Source organism: Labeo rohita, chromosome 12, assembly GCF_022985175.1.
Source record: "Labeo rohita strain BAU-BD-2019 chromosome 12, IGBB_LRoh.1.0, whole genome shotgun sequence".
Classification (NCBI taxonomy): domain Eukaryota; kingdom Metazoa; phylum Chordata; class Actinopteri; order Cypriniformes; family Cyprinidae; genus Labeo; species Labeo rohita.
Genome location: NC_066880.1, coordinates 3,559,740 through 3,572,016, shown reverse-complemented (window position 1 = coordinate 3,572,016; position 12,277 = coordinate 3,559,740). Strand labels below are relative to the sequence as shown.

The 12,277-nt window shown below is 32.4% G+C and overlaps 1 protein-coding gene across 3 annotated transcripts in view; it reads right to left on the bottom strand.

Annotated features, from left to right (window-relative positions):
* ptprea (protein tyrosine phosphatase receptor type Ea) overlaps positions 1–12,277 on the bottom strand; it is a 102,533-nt gene that overhangs the window by 11,835 nt on the left and 78,421 nt on the right. For all 3 annotated transcript variants that reach the window (XM_051123648.1, XM_051123649.1, XM_051123650.1), the window contains 5 exons: positions 11,725–11,861; positions 9,244–9,334; positions 7,017–7,093; positions 6,727–6,763; positions 4,246–4,343 (listed from right to left, as the gene is read on the bottom strand). In XM_051123648.1, coding sequence (XP_050979605.1) covers positions 4,246–4,343; positions 6,727–6,763; positions 7,017–7,093; positions 9,244–9,334; positions 11,725–11,861 — 440 coding nt within the window. The remainder of the gene's footprint in view (positions 1–4,245; positions 4,344–6,726; positions 6,764–7,016; positions 7,094–9,243; positions 9,335–11,724; positions 11,862–12,277) is intronic.

The following is a 12,277-nucleotide window of genomic DNA, read 5'->3' as shown; positions in this document are numbered from 1 at the left end:
TTTTACTTTCTTCTAACTTGCATAAAAAATAAAATAAAATAAAATAAAATAAGCTAACCTGCGTTGCTGGTATAGTTATCACTATTTTAGCTTATTTCTTAATTTCTTTTTATCTATTTTTTTAATATAGTTACCATTATTTAAGTTAATTTCATTTCTTACTTTTGTAATTTCATTAATAATAATAAAAATAATAAAATGTTGTACTTGTATTAAACTAATATACTTAAAATGCAGTTACCATTATTTTTTTTTTATACTTTATTTTTTACATTATTATTTACTTATTTTTACTTTATTTCTTTTTTTTATTATTTTATGATTAAAATAAATATTTTTGTACTTAAGTATTAAATCAATGTAACCTGTATTGATTTTGTAGCACAAATATAGATGCTAATACAATTACCATTATTTTAGTGTATTTTTAATAATTTTTTTTTATATTTTATTAAATAAAAAAATATATATATAAAAATACTAAATTTTCATACTAAATAAAAAAAGAGTAATGCTTTAGTAGTAAAAATATAGCAGCTAATATTGCTTTTCAAATACAAAAATGATTACTATTGATTGATACTGACTTATATTAATAAGTAAGTGAACATTTAGTTCAGTACGTAGCATTCAAACATGAAAATATCTGAAAAGACAATAAATAATACACTACTTGAATGTGCATCAACTAATACAAAAAAATGTCTGTTAACGCTATTAAGAAAAGTTACATAGTGTCGAGAAAACAGAAAGACATGAATGTCTTCTGCTAATCGTTAGGCTATAAAACAGTGAACACAACACAAGGTCAAAACATGTGGTTCTGTAGATAAACATAAACGCATTACATGTCAATCCTGTAGAGTAAATGAGCCCAACACTGGCGCTGAACAGCTGTAAGTGCATTAAAGTAGTAAAGGTGACTTCTAAGACACCGCGATGCTAATCTGAGCTCTTAAAACAGTCTGTCTGTCAATCAGCATTATCCAGCCCGAGAGCGCAGGATAAATCTCTCTTAATGAGAGTTTGCCGACTAATTAGGTTAAAGCCAGAGAGAGCTTTATCAGCCATTATTAAAATCATCGATTCCAAGCCCGACCCAAAGCTGATTTTAATCTCTGTGTCTTATTGATTCGTCTTTCTAGAGACGTGATGGAGAGGAGAGAAAGACGAGTCGTGCGGCGGCTTTGCGACATTTGAACATCGGAGACGATCGAAACGGAGACACTTGTGAGTTATTACTGAAGATGATCAACACGTCGGGTTTATAGAAAGGCACTGAAGTGAAATCAAACATAATTTAGTGGCTCTGTAGAAATTTCATTTGCATTCTGATGTTTTTTTTAACTATATGGAATAAATATGAGAGGATGGGCAATGTTGTACACATTGGTTTCAAGGGAACACTTCATAGAAGCAATGCATATATGTAATATAATGTTAATATATTACTACAATATGCATTAAGATGCTAATATCATTTTAATTTTAATTGGCAATGGCAATTTTATTTATATAGCACCAGTAATTACAACCCAGCATTGTCTAAAGTGCTTTACAACAAAAAATAAAAATAAAACACAAAAACACATTTGCCTAAAAAAAAAAAAAAAAATAGAGACAATAAAATGGTAAGATAGAAAAGTCTATACAGACTATACAGACTGTAAACCTTATCTAGCCTTATCATAATTTAAAATTATAATTTAAAACAATAATTACATTTTAAAATTAGAATTTAAATCTGCAGATTTAAAATTATCATTTGGTTCTTACATCAAATGCATATATATATATAATTTTAATGTAAATTTTACATTTTAATTTAAGCTTATAATTTAGAAAATTACTTACATTTTAAAATTAGAATTTAATTCTGCATGGTGCATTGTATGCATAAACTTATGAATTATATGGACTTTGTCATTTGGTTCTTATATCAAATGCATATATGTAATATAATGTTATGTTAATGTTAATGTTACAATATATTACTACAATAAGCAGTAAGAGGCTGTTTAAATTTTAAAATTTAATACATTTAAACAACGTTCATTAGGGCCCGAGCCCTGAAAGGGCGAGTAAAGGTGTCTTAGAAGTCACCTTTACTACTTTAATGCATTAGGGCCGGGCAGAGACTGGTACGTGGGCGTGGCAAGGGGACTCTACAGCCCCCCCTGGAATGTGGAGGGTCATATAGCACACATACTTGCACATACACATATGAAACTCGGTACACATATAGAACTCATCAAGTTGAACAACTTTTGCACTCTATGTCATTAGCTAATCCCAACAGGAAGTTGGTTATTCTGGGTTTTGTCAAAAACGCATGCTCTGGAATTTGATATACTAGTCCTAGATTTTTTACCCAATTGCCACCAAACTCGGTCAACCTGATCTCAAGACATTGGGGATGAAAAATTGTGAGGGGATCTTTGATATCTCGAACTGGTTTGGCCGTGGCGAGGCGTTGAACTTATGGTGAGAAATGAGAAACAGGAAATGGCTAATAACTATTGCACACATTGTCTGATTCTGATGAAACTTCAGCGGTTTGTTTGTTGTATGATGCCGATCAGATAGATGTGACTATTAGGAGTCAAAGTTATAGCGCCACCAACTGGCAACAGGAAGTGTGTCTCTTTTAAAAATGCTTTGGTATCACATGGTTAATTTTACCCGATTTGCTTCAAACTTCATCAGAATAATGTCAAAACACAGCCAATGAGAATCTGTAAAGGGGTCGTTGATACATTAAATGCTGTTGTCATGGCAACGTGTCAAACTTTAACATTTGTTTCCTGTGTTTTTGGGGCACTTAATAAGCTTAGATTTTCATGAAACTCAACAAACACATCAGTATTAATAATAGTTAGACACTGGCAAAGGCTCATCAATGGGCGTGGAGGAGGCGCTCTATAGCGCCACCTTTTGTCAAAAGTTGGGGGGTTAGTTTTAGCTACAGACACCAAACTCGGGATGTTTATTGGTCTCATCAAGCCGGACAACTTTCGAATTTACACCCATTAGCTGCGACCAACAGGAAGTCTGCTATTTTGATTTGAATGTGGATTTTTGGAAAAATCAGGCTATAAATAAATTCATACTCCTCCAAGCAGGAATAAGTAGTTCACACCAAACTTTGTCAACATGATGCCAACATACTGAAGATGTTAAACTGCGAGCGGATTTGGGATATCTTGAACGGTTAATTTATGGTGATTTATTGAAGTAGCAGTAAAAATCATAACTGTAATTTTAAAATGCAGCATCCAAACACTTCAAAACTTTTTACATACACAGAACTAGTCATTCTGAGAAATAAATGCTTAATTCCATTGATATAAAATAGTTTACAAAAAATAGAAAATTAAAAAACTATTAAACATCTGATCTCACTCTAACTCTGTGTAGGGGGGAAGGGATTAAGTGTGTGTATGTGTGTGTGTAAGTGTGACTTGGGGTAGTTGAGTGGCTGTGTGTGTGTGTGTGTGTGAGAGAGAGAGACAGAGAAGACAGAGTGCATTTAAAGTGCATTATCCTAACTTTAAATTTATAATTTAAAAAAATTACATTTTAAAATGATCATTTAAATGTGCATGGTGCATTGTATGAAATAACATATATTTCATACTTCTTATATCATTTGATTATTTTGTTATTTGGTGTCATTTTGGAGTCTCCAAGAGTCTTTTTAGGAAAGACACCTACATTTTTCTTGAAAAAAACTTAAACTTTTGTGAGATCACCCTTCAGTTTGATGGTTTACTTAGCTGGATGTGTTAAACAAGATAAATGATATATGCTTAATCGCGATTAATCATGATTAATCACACAAAAAGTGTGCGATTATTCACGATTAACAATTTTAATCTACTGACAACCCTACCATTTATACTTTTAGTTATTTGCACCTCAGTCACTACAAGTAGTCTTGACCAAAAAAATAATTAAATTAAAATAAAATAAAGTGATTTTTATATATATATATATATATATATATATATATATATATATATATATATTTTTTTTTTAGCTCTGATAAGCTATAATTTTCTGTTTTTAGATAAAATTTTTGTATTTTTCACAGTGTTGATTTTTGGCATGCATGAAAACCAATTTGTCAATTTGTCCAACACAGAAGTTTTTGAATAGAAGAGCATCTCATACACAGCAGTATTTAACAAATCTGACGACCAATTTACAAGGAAACAGACCAGAAATCCAAAAAAGGACACATACCTCTTTTCTCTCTTTCAGATTTGTTAGCATTACAATAGTAGCTGATTTCTGTTCCCATATCATTCTCCAGAAGTCTGCGACTGTGTCTTGTTTCGGACCTAAAACACAGAGGTCATCTAATCTTAGGCTAATGGACTACTTGCACAACTACTTCCACGTTCTACTTGTTACGGCTCGGGAGTTTCCGGTTAGCGATCAGACAGACAGTTTCTCATGAGAATGCAGATTATTGCTACATTTTAGGGCTGGCATTTCTTTAAAGGGGTGCTATTATGCTTTTCACTTTTTAAATTTTAGTCAGTGTGTGGTGTGTATCTTTGGACATAAAAGATCTACAAAGTTACAAAAAAGTAAAGTAAAGTTGTTTTTAAAAAATCTCTTTCCAAGAACTACAACAAACGGCTCCTTTGGACTACAATGTTTGTTTTCCGCATGCAATGATGTCACAATGCGGTCCATTAGAATATCATTAAATTACATCCCGCCTACAGAAATTCAAATTGTTGGGGGTGGGTAGGAACGAGGTGGGAGATTAGCCTTACTTTAGCGATTCAGCACGGAGAGCTGCTTCAACGAGCCGCAGTGCGGCGGGTATAAACACAAGCATTGACTAGAGTGGCCGCTTCAGAGCAGTAACATGCCGCAGACGTGCGTAGTACAGGGGGTCGAAAAACATGCCGAAGCCGCGATCTACTCCGGTTGCCGCGTCGGAGCCGTAACGCGCCGCAGACGTGTGCAGTGTGTGGTCAGAGATTTATTCATCATACAGTGTAGATAGCTTCACTTATAACGCGAGTGTTTTTTAAAATGCATAAACTTGCACTAGAATAGGCTAGGCTGATCAGTGATAATGTTTTTTGATAATGTTAGGCTGCTTTTAGCCTTATGCTGGAGCTGGTTTCGGGCAGTGAAACTAAGTATGTAAAATAATTAAATAAATTAGGCCACTGTAGAGCACAGCCACCGCTTTCTCAGATCGGTTTATGTTGGATTAAAACTTAACGTTCTGTTGAGTTTGGAAAATTCTGTACACAGTAATCATCAGAATATGTCTCTGAATTAATAATAATTCTGCAAAACTCTTATTTTATTAGGCGTTTAAATCGACCAGGGTTGCGTTTCCCGCACAACGACGTAACTCGCTGATTAACCTCCATAGTACGATGCATTGTTGTGGAAACAAACTAGTCACTACTGTTTCCCGAACACGGTCACATCTCCATCGTTTGAACCACATTAGTTCAACAATGTAGGGCTGTTGTTAATGAGCAGTAACTTCTGCTATTTAACTGATTAGAGATCTTTAAAATGCAGCTATATTGAACATGGCATCTGATGACTAATTTACTATTTTTGTTCCCTGTCATTTCGGTTTATTTGATGTTTGATTCATCGTGGCTTCCCTCTTACGTGATGCTCAGGGGTTCCCTTAGACATTTATGCGCATGCGCACTATTCAAAAACGGCACTTACAGAGGAAACTTAAAAATACATAGATTAAAATGCATTTATATTTAGATTGAGTGAAAGATATAGATTGTACTGCATGTTAACTTGCTTATTGTGCTCAAGAGCATAATTTAATGAACCCATATGTCTTACTAACAATGAACTATGGTTCTAACCACAGGTCGAGAGCTGTAGTTCCAACCACTTAAGTTTGTGACACAGTTTGCGAATGTTCGTTTGAACTATGGTTTCGGGAAACACCGAATCATTGAACTATGGTAACGACAGAACTTGCAACCATAGTTGGCTAACGATGCTTTTGGGAAACGAAACCCAGAGTTCAAACAAACATTCGCAAACAGAGTCACAAACTTACGTGGTTGGAACTACAGCTCTCCACCTGTGGTTAGAAGCATAGTTCCTTGTTAGCAAGACATATGGGCTCAGTAAATTATGCTCTTGGGCACAATAAGCAAGCTAACATGCAGTACAATCTATATCTTTCACTCGATCTAAATATATATGCATTTTAATCAATGTATTTTTAAGCTTCCTCTGCCAGCGATGATTTTGAATAGTGCGCATGCGCTTAAATGCCTACGGGAACCCCTGAGTATGACGTAAGAGGGAACCTGGGATGAATCAAACATCAAATAGAGTGAAATAACATGGAACAAAAAAATTGTAAATTAGTCATCAGGTGCCATGTTTAATGTAACTGCATTTTAGAGATCTCTAATAGGTTAAATAGCATAAATTATTACTCACTGACGTCATTAACAACGGTCCTACATTGTTGAACTAATGTGGTTCAATCGACGGAGATTGTGTTTGGGAAATGCACCCCAGATGATTACAGCGCTTTGAAAATGTACATGACTGGAAATAACTGAGCCGTAAGATTTCAAAACGGAAGTGTATCGTGAGGCTCAGTGCAAGTAGTCCATTATGTCACAGTTTTATATCTAATAAAACTATAATCAATCATGTGACTCATCACAAAATCATATTTTTAAATTCAGATGCACTCACCTTGTGCTGCAATGAACTTATTCGTATCTGTATAACCCTGAGGGGAAAAAAAGACAAGCACTAGCTTATGAAACCAACATTTAAATGCAAACAGAGGTGCTAATATGTTGCATCTCTAATTTGAAAATGGTTCTTTATTAAATGATGCAATGCATTACAAAACCCAAATGGTTTTGTTTTTGTTTTACATTCACATGACCAAGAACTGTGCATTTAAATAAATGCATGTTTGGTGCATTGAATTTTCTCAGTGCATTGATGCATTTCATACTGCTTTACAAATCACTTACATCTATATATGATGCATTGATATAATCTGAACATGGGGCTCCATCGATCGCTGTTAGAATCACTCTGGAATGGTCATCTGGATAACAGAAAAGACAAAAAATGTTTATTCGTAAACATAGACACATATTTGATTGCTACTTCTCAGGTTAGAAGACAAAAGCTTTTAAAAACAGTAAAAAATAAAAGTAAAACGGTGAAATGCCTTGGATGTGGGTACCAGGAACTGAAAGTGGTTCATGTAGAGAAGTTGTATTAGATGTGTGAGGGTGGCTGCAGCACTGAGGCAAAACTTCAGTGTGTTATCGCCCGAAATAAACATGAGGGAAACAACAGCCCAGCAACATAACATAACAAAGCATAAAATACCAATCTACAACATGAATCCTTCATATCATATATACAAGGGTGAATCTCTGTTTGCTAAGGGTGCACAAAATCAAAATGTGATTTTGTGTTGTTGTTTTTTTGTTGATGTTGTTTTTAAACATGTTTTTAAACTAGATGGTTGTACAGTTTTGTCCTTTTTATTATTATTATTATTATTATTATTATTATTATTATTATTATTATTATTATTTACAGTTATTTGCCTCAATGTGGGTTGTGTGTAATTATTTTATATGCGAATTCTGTGCATGCATTTTGCATTGTTTTTGATTTAATGGTTTTATTTGACAAATGAATTAAAAAAAAAAAAAAGAAAGTGCCCCACCCATTCATTTCCTATTTGGGACCCCGGACATCCTGAGCGTGACTCACTCTGATTAATTTGTGTGTGCAGATATTCAAAGTAATTACATGTTATGACATTTAGGACATTATAAAGGTAACTTTTTTTTTTTTTTAATATACATTTAAGCAAACATCACAAATGGTAAAAATAACTACGTCTACAATCCAAAACCAAGAGGAAAAAATATATACTCTGCATGAAAAAAAGATGAAGACCTCCCTTTTTTCAATCCACAATTCTCTTTAATGTAAAAGAATCTCATTTGCATTACTGTAAAACAATAATGAAAATCATTTTGTGTAGGCACAACTATTATTTTTTTTAATATATATATTTAATTAAGAAAAATATAAGGTGTGTTCTTAGAATTGCACATCAATATTAAATAATACACCATTAAATAAATATTAAATTATATTATTTTTATGGTACTTAATGTTTTCAACAGGCTTTCTTTCTTTATATATAAATATATATATATATATATATATATATATACACACTGCTGTTCAAAAGTTTGGGATCAGTAAGATTTTCTAAAAATGCATTTACCCCCGGTTTCACAGACAAGGCTTAAGCCTAGTCCCAGTCTAAAATGTAATTCTAAGATGTTTCAACTGAAAGAAACTTGCACAGACTGATCTTTAAAAATATCAGTGCCTTTGTTTTGTTTCAAGATGAACCCCAGTAATGTTTTTTTTAAGGCATGTTAATGAAAATTACTTAAATGTCCTTATTGAACTATGGCCTAATCCTGGCTTAGTCTAAACCCTGTCTGTGAAACCAGGCCATAATGTTTTTCTATTTTAATATACATTAAAGTTGAATTTATTTTTGTGATCAAAGCTAAATTTTGAATTTTAAAGCTGAATTGCTCCAGTATTCAGTATGTCACATGATTCTTCAGAAATTATTCTTTATTTAAAGTATAAGTCTTTTCTAACAATATACACTACTGTTTAAAAGTTTGGGGTCAGTAAATTTTGATTCTTTCATTTTTTGAAAAAAAATAAAATAAAAAAATATATATATATATATATATATATATATATATTCAGCAAGGATGTGTAAAATTGTTAGAAAGGGTTTTTTTTTTACGTTTTATTCAGAGTGCTGAAAAAAGTATCACAGGTTGCAAAAAAAATATTTGGCAGCATAACTGTTGCAAGCATCGAAAATTCTAATAATAAATCAGCATTTCTGAAGCATCACGCGACACTTACGACTGAAGTAATGATGTTGAAAATTCAGCTTTGCATCACAGGAATAAATTATATTTTAAAGTATATTAAAACAGAAACCATTATTTTACATTGTAATAACATTTCACTGTTTTTTCTGTATTTTTGATCAATTACATGCAGCCTTGATGAGCATGAGACTTCTTAAAAAAACAAACCAAAAAAAAAAAACATTACAATTCTAACTCATCCCAAACTTTTGGAGAAACTATAGGAGAAGAAATGACAAAGGGAAAGAGAGATAATTCTTACATGGTAAGATGTTTGGATATCTGTTCTTCTCCTTGTTTTCTTCTTTATTGGCCTCTTCACATGTTCCTTGAGTTGAACCTCCTGGTAATGACTGTCAATGACACAAATTATACGTTATGTTAATTAACACCAAACCAATACTCATACAAACATAAGCTTATCTGATCTTTGATGCCAAGTCGAATAGATCTTTATTTAGATGCTGTAAGTTTGCACAGCTTGCATTTTGCATTGCAAACTGCATTTTGTGTTTAATGTGTATATTGCACTCTCTTGCCTTAACACAAACGCATTGCTGTGCATCACGCACCTGAGACATATAATTTTATTGCACTTGAATTGCTACCTGAAACAGAATAGTGCATTTGAGCAAAACCGATCATGCTGTTCAAATTCCCACCAAACCTGTCATTTTGTTATTGCCTAAATGAATGCTATTACCGGCGCTTTGTTCCTGTATGTATAGGTCATTGTTTAACCAGCAGATAGTTTAATAGTTTAAATGGCTATTAAGATTGTTGAGCATAAACATGGTTTCCATGGACAAAAAATTCACATGGTTCATTCAGTGTGTGTTCCTGAATCACGAGCGAATCTTGAATCATGCATCTATAACAGGAGAGAGGGGCTTTCTCGAATGACTCAATGCCTGATGACTCCTCGACATCTTAATTCCAGTAATTCTCAGTGGGAAATGAGAGCCGTTGAGCTGTCAGCAAATGTGGAAGGATATTTGCTGATCCATATGAATGCGTGTTTCTGCCAGTTAATAACGGCACCGTAATGCACCATCAGCTTCTTTACGAGCCGCAAACAAAATAACAGGCTCTCCGCTGAGTGTTGCCACTAAACACACAGAAAAACCAGAACGTCTGCTGAACTTTCAGCAGCATGAGTGATGCAATCAGCGTAAACAGCAATAATGCTAGAACTATTTTTGCAATTTTCAGAACATCATGATTGGTGTTTTCATGAAAAGTATAGTAATTGATCATAATACCAGTGTAATTTCAGTTCGGTAACACTTCATTTTAACAACCAATTCTCATTATTAACTATCATGTGTATTACCAGCATACTGGCTGTTTTTTAATACTTATGAAGCACATACTAATGCGTTATTCTGCATGACCATATTTTAGATCCAAATACATAAAATGAGTTATTAGTGAAATACTGTGACTATTCATTTTAATACCACAGCAAAACTACAAAACATGCTACTATAATAAATAAAGAGATAAATATTAAACAAAATACTGAATAAAAAAAAAATTAATGGTATTTAGACTTCTGATTTCACAGTTAAATACAGTTTTTCAATGTTTTTACAATGATTTTACAGTTAAGCATTGTCTTTACTGCGTCATGATTAAATAATATATTAAAACTGATTGATTCTGTTGAGATTCAGACCAATAAAATTAGCTGTTTTTTGTCTTAACTGTGCAAATTTGCATACCTTAAATAATCTGTGTAAATAAATATGAAACAAAATAAATAAATATTACAGATTTTAAATTATATATATATATATATATATATATATATACACACACATACATACATATACACATACACACACATTAGCGGATATATATATATATATATAGACACACACACGACACACGCACACACACATTAACGGATATATATATATACATATATATACACATATATATATATAAAAAATGAGATAATGATACTGAGTGAATGCTCCTGACACATATTATATGTCCATTAAATACTTTTACTTCAAACTCGCTAAATTCCAGTCTCAGCCCAATCAGAAGTGCTAGTACTTGCATTTTTTTTTTTTTTTATTAGTGCTGGGCAATGATCAATTGCAATAAATTCTATCAAGTTTTTTGTTTATATAATATGTGTGTGTGTGTATATATATATTCATTATAAAAATTATATTTATTAATACACACATACAGTATATATTTTGAAAATACTTACATGTATTTACATGTATATATTTCTAATCATATAATTTATATTATATATAAATATATTTAATATATAAGCATAACATATTTTTATTAAATGTAACCCTGGACCACAAAACAAGTCATAAGAATCAATTTTTTTTAAATTGAGATTTATACATCATCTGAAAACTAAATAATAGATAGGACCAAATTTGGCAGAAATACATCTATTTGTATATCTGCAATATGAGGGTGCAAAAAAAATATTAAGAAAATCGCCTTTAAAGTTGTCCAAATGAAGGTCTTAGCAATGCATATTACTAATCAAAATTAAGTTTTGATATATTTGCAGTAGGAAATGTACAAAATATCTTCATGGAACATGATACTTAATATCCTAATGATTTTTGGCATAAAAGAAAAATCATACAATGTATTTTTGGCTATTGCTACAAATATACCCTTTTCATTGTTTAATCAACTTGGTACCAAAGTGTTTTCGATATCTTTACCCATGATCAATATTCTTTAAAAGCACACTCACATTGTACTCTTCCCGGAAGAGTTTCCCATCATCGGCAGAGCGTATCCGATACTCTTCTTCCAAGTTGTCTACAGGAATGGGGAGATATGTTTTGGATGTGGAAGGGGATCTGGGCAGTAAGACCACCGTCTGTTGTTCTGTGGAGGAATACGGTACATGCATGTTTTAGACAAACACTCGAAAAATAAAGAATCTCTACGAGATTTAATAACTGAAATACAAAATTGCTATATAAGTGCAAATTTACAATCATCTCAGCTACTGAGATACGAACACACACACATACATTTTACTAATTTGATTGACAGGTTCCATTGTTTGCATTAGTAAATCTAAATAATAATAAACACATCTGAAATGGACTTTTTGTTTATAGAACTGCTGCATAAAAACATTATTTTTTAATTGCTATTGGAGGACAGCACAGTTCCTGTTCTTCTTTCACACAGTCTTTCACTATTGGTGTATGTGTGTGTGTGTGTGTTAAACACATCCAAGAGAGGTGTGTCTGTTTTTTCAATCAATATAATTGGGTTTCGTATTAGTGTAAAAA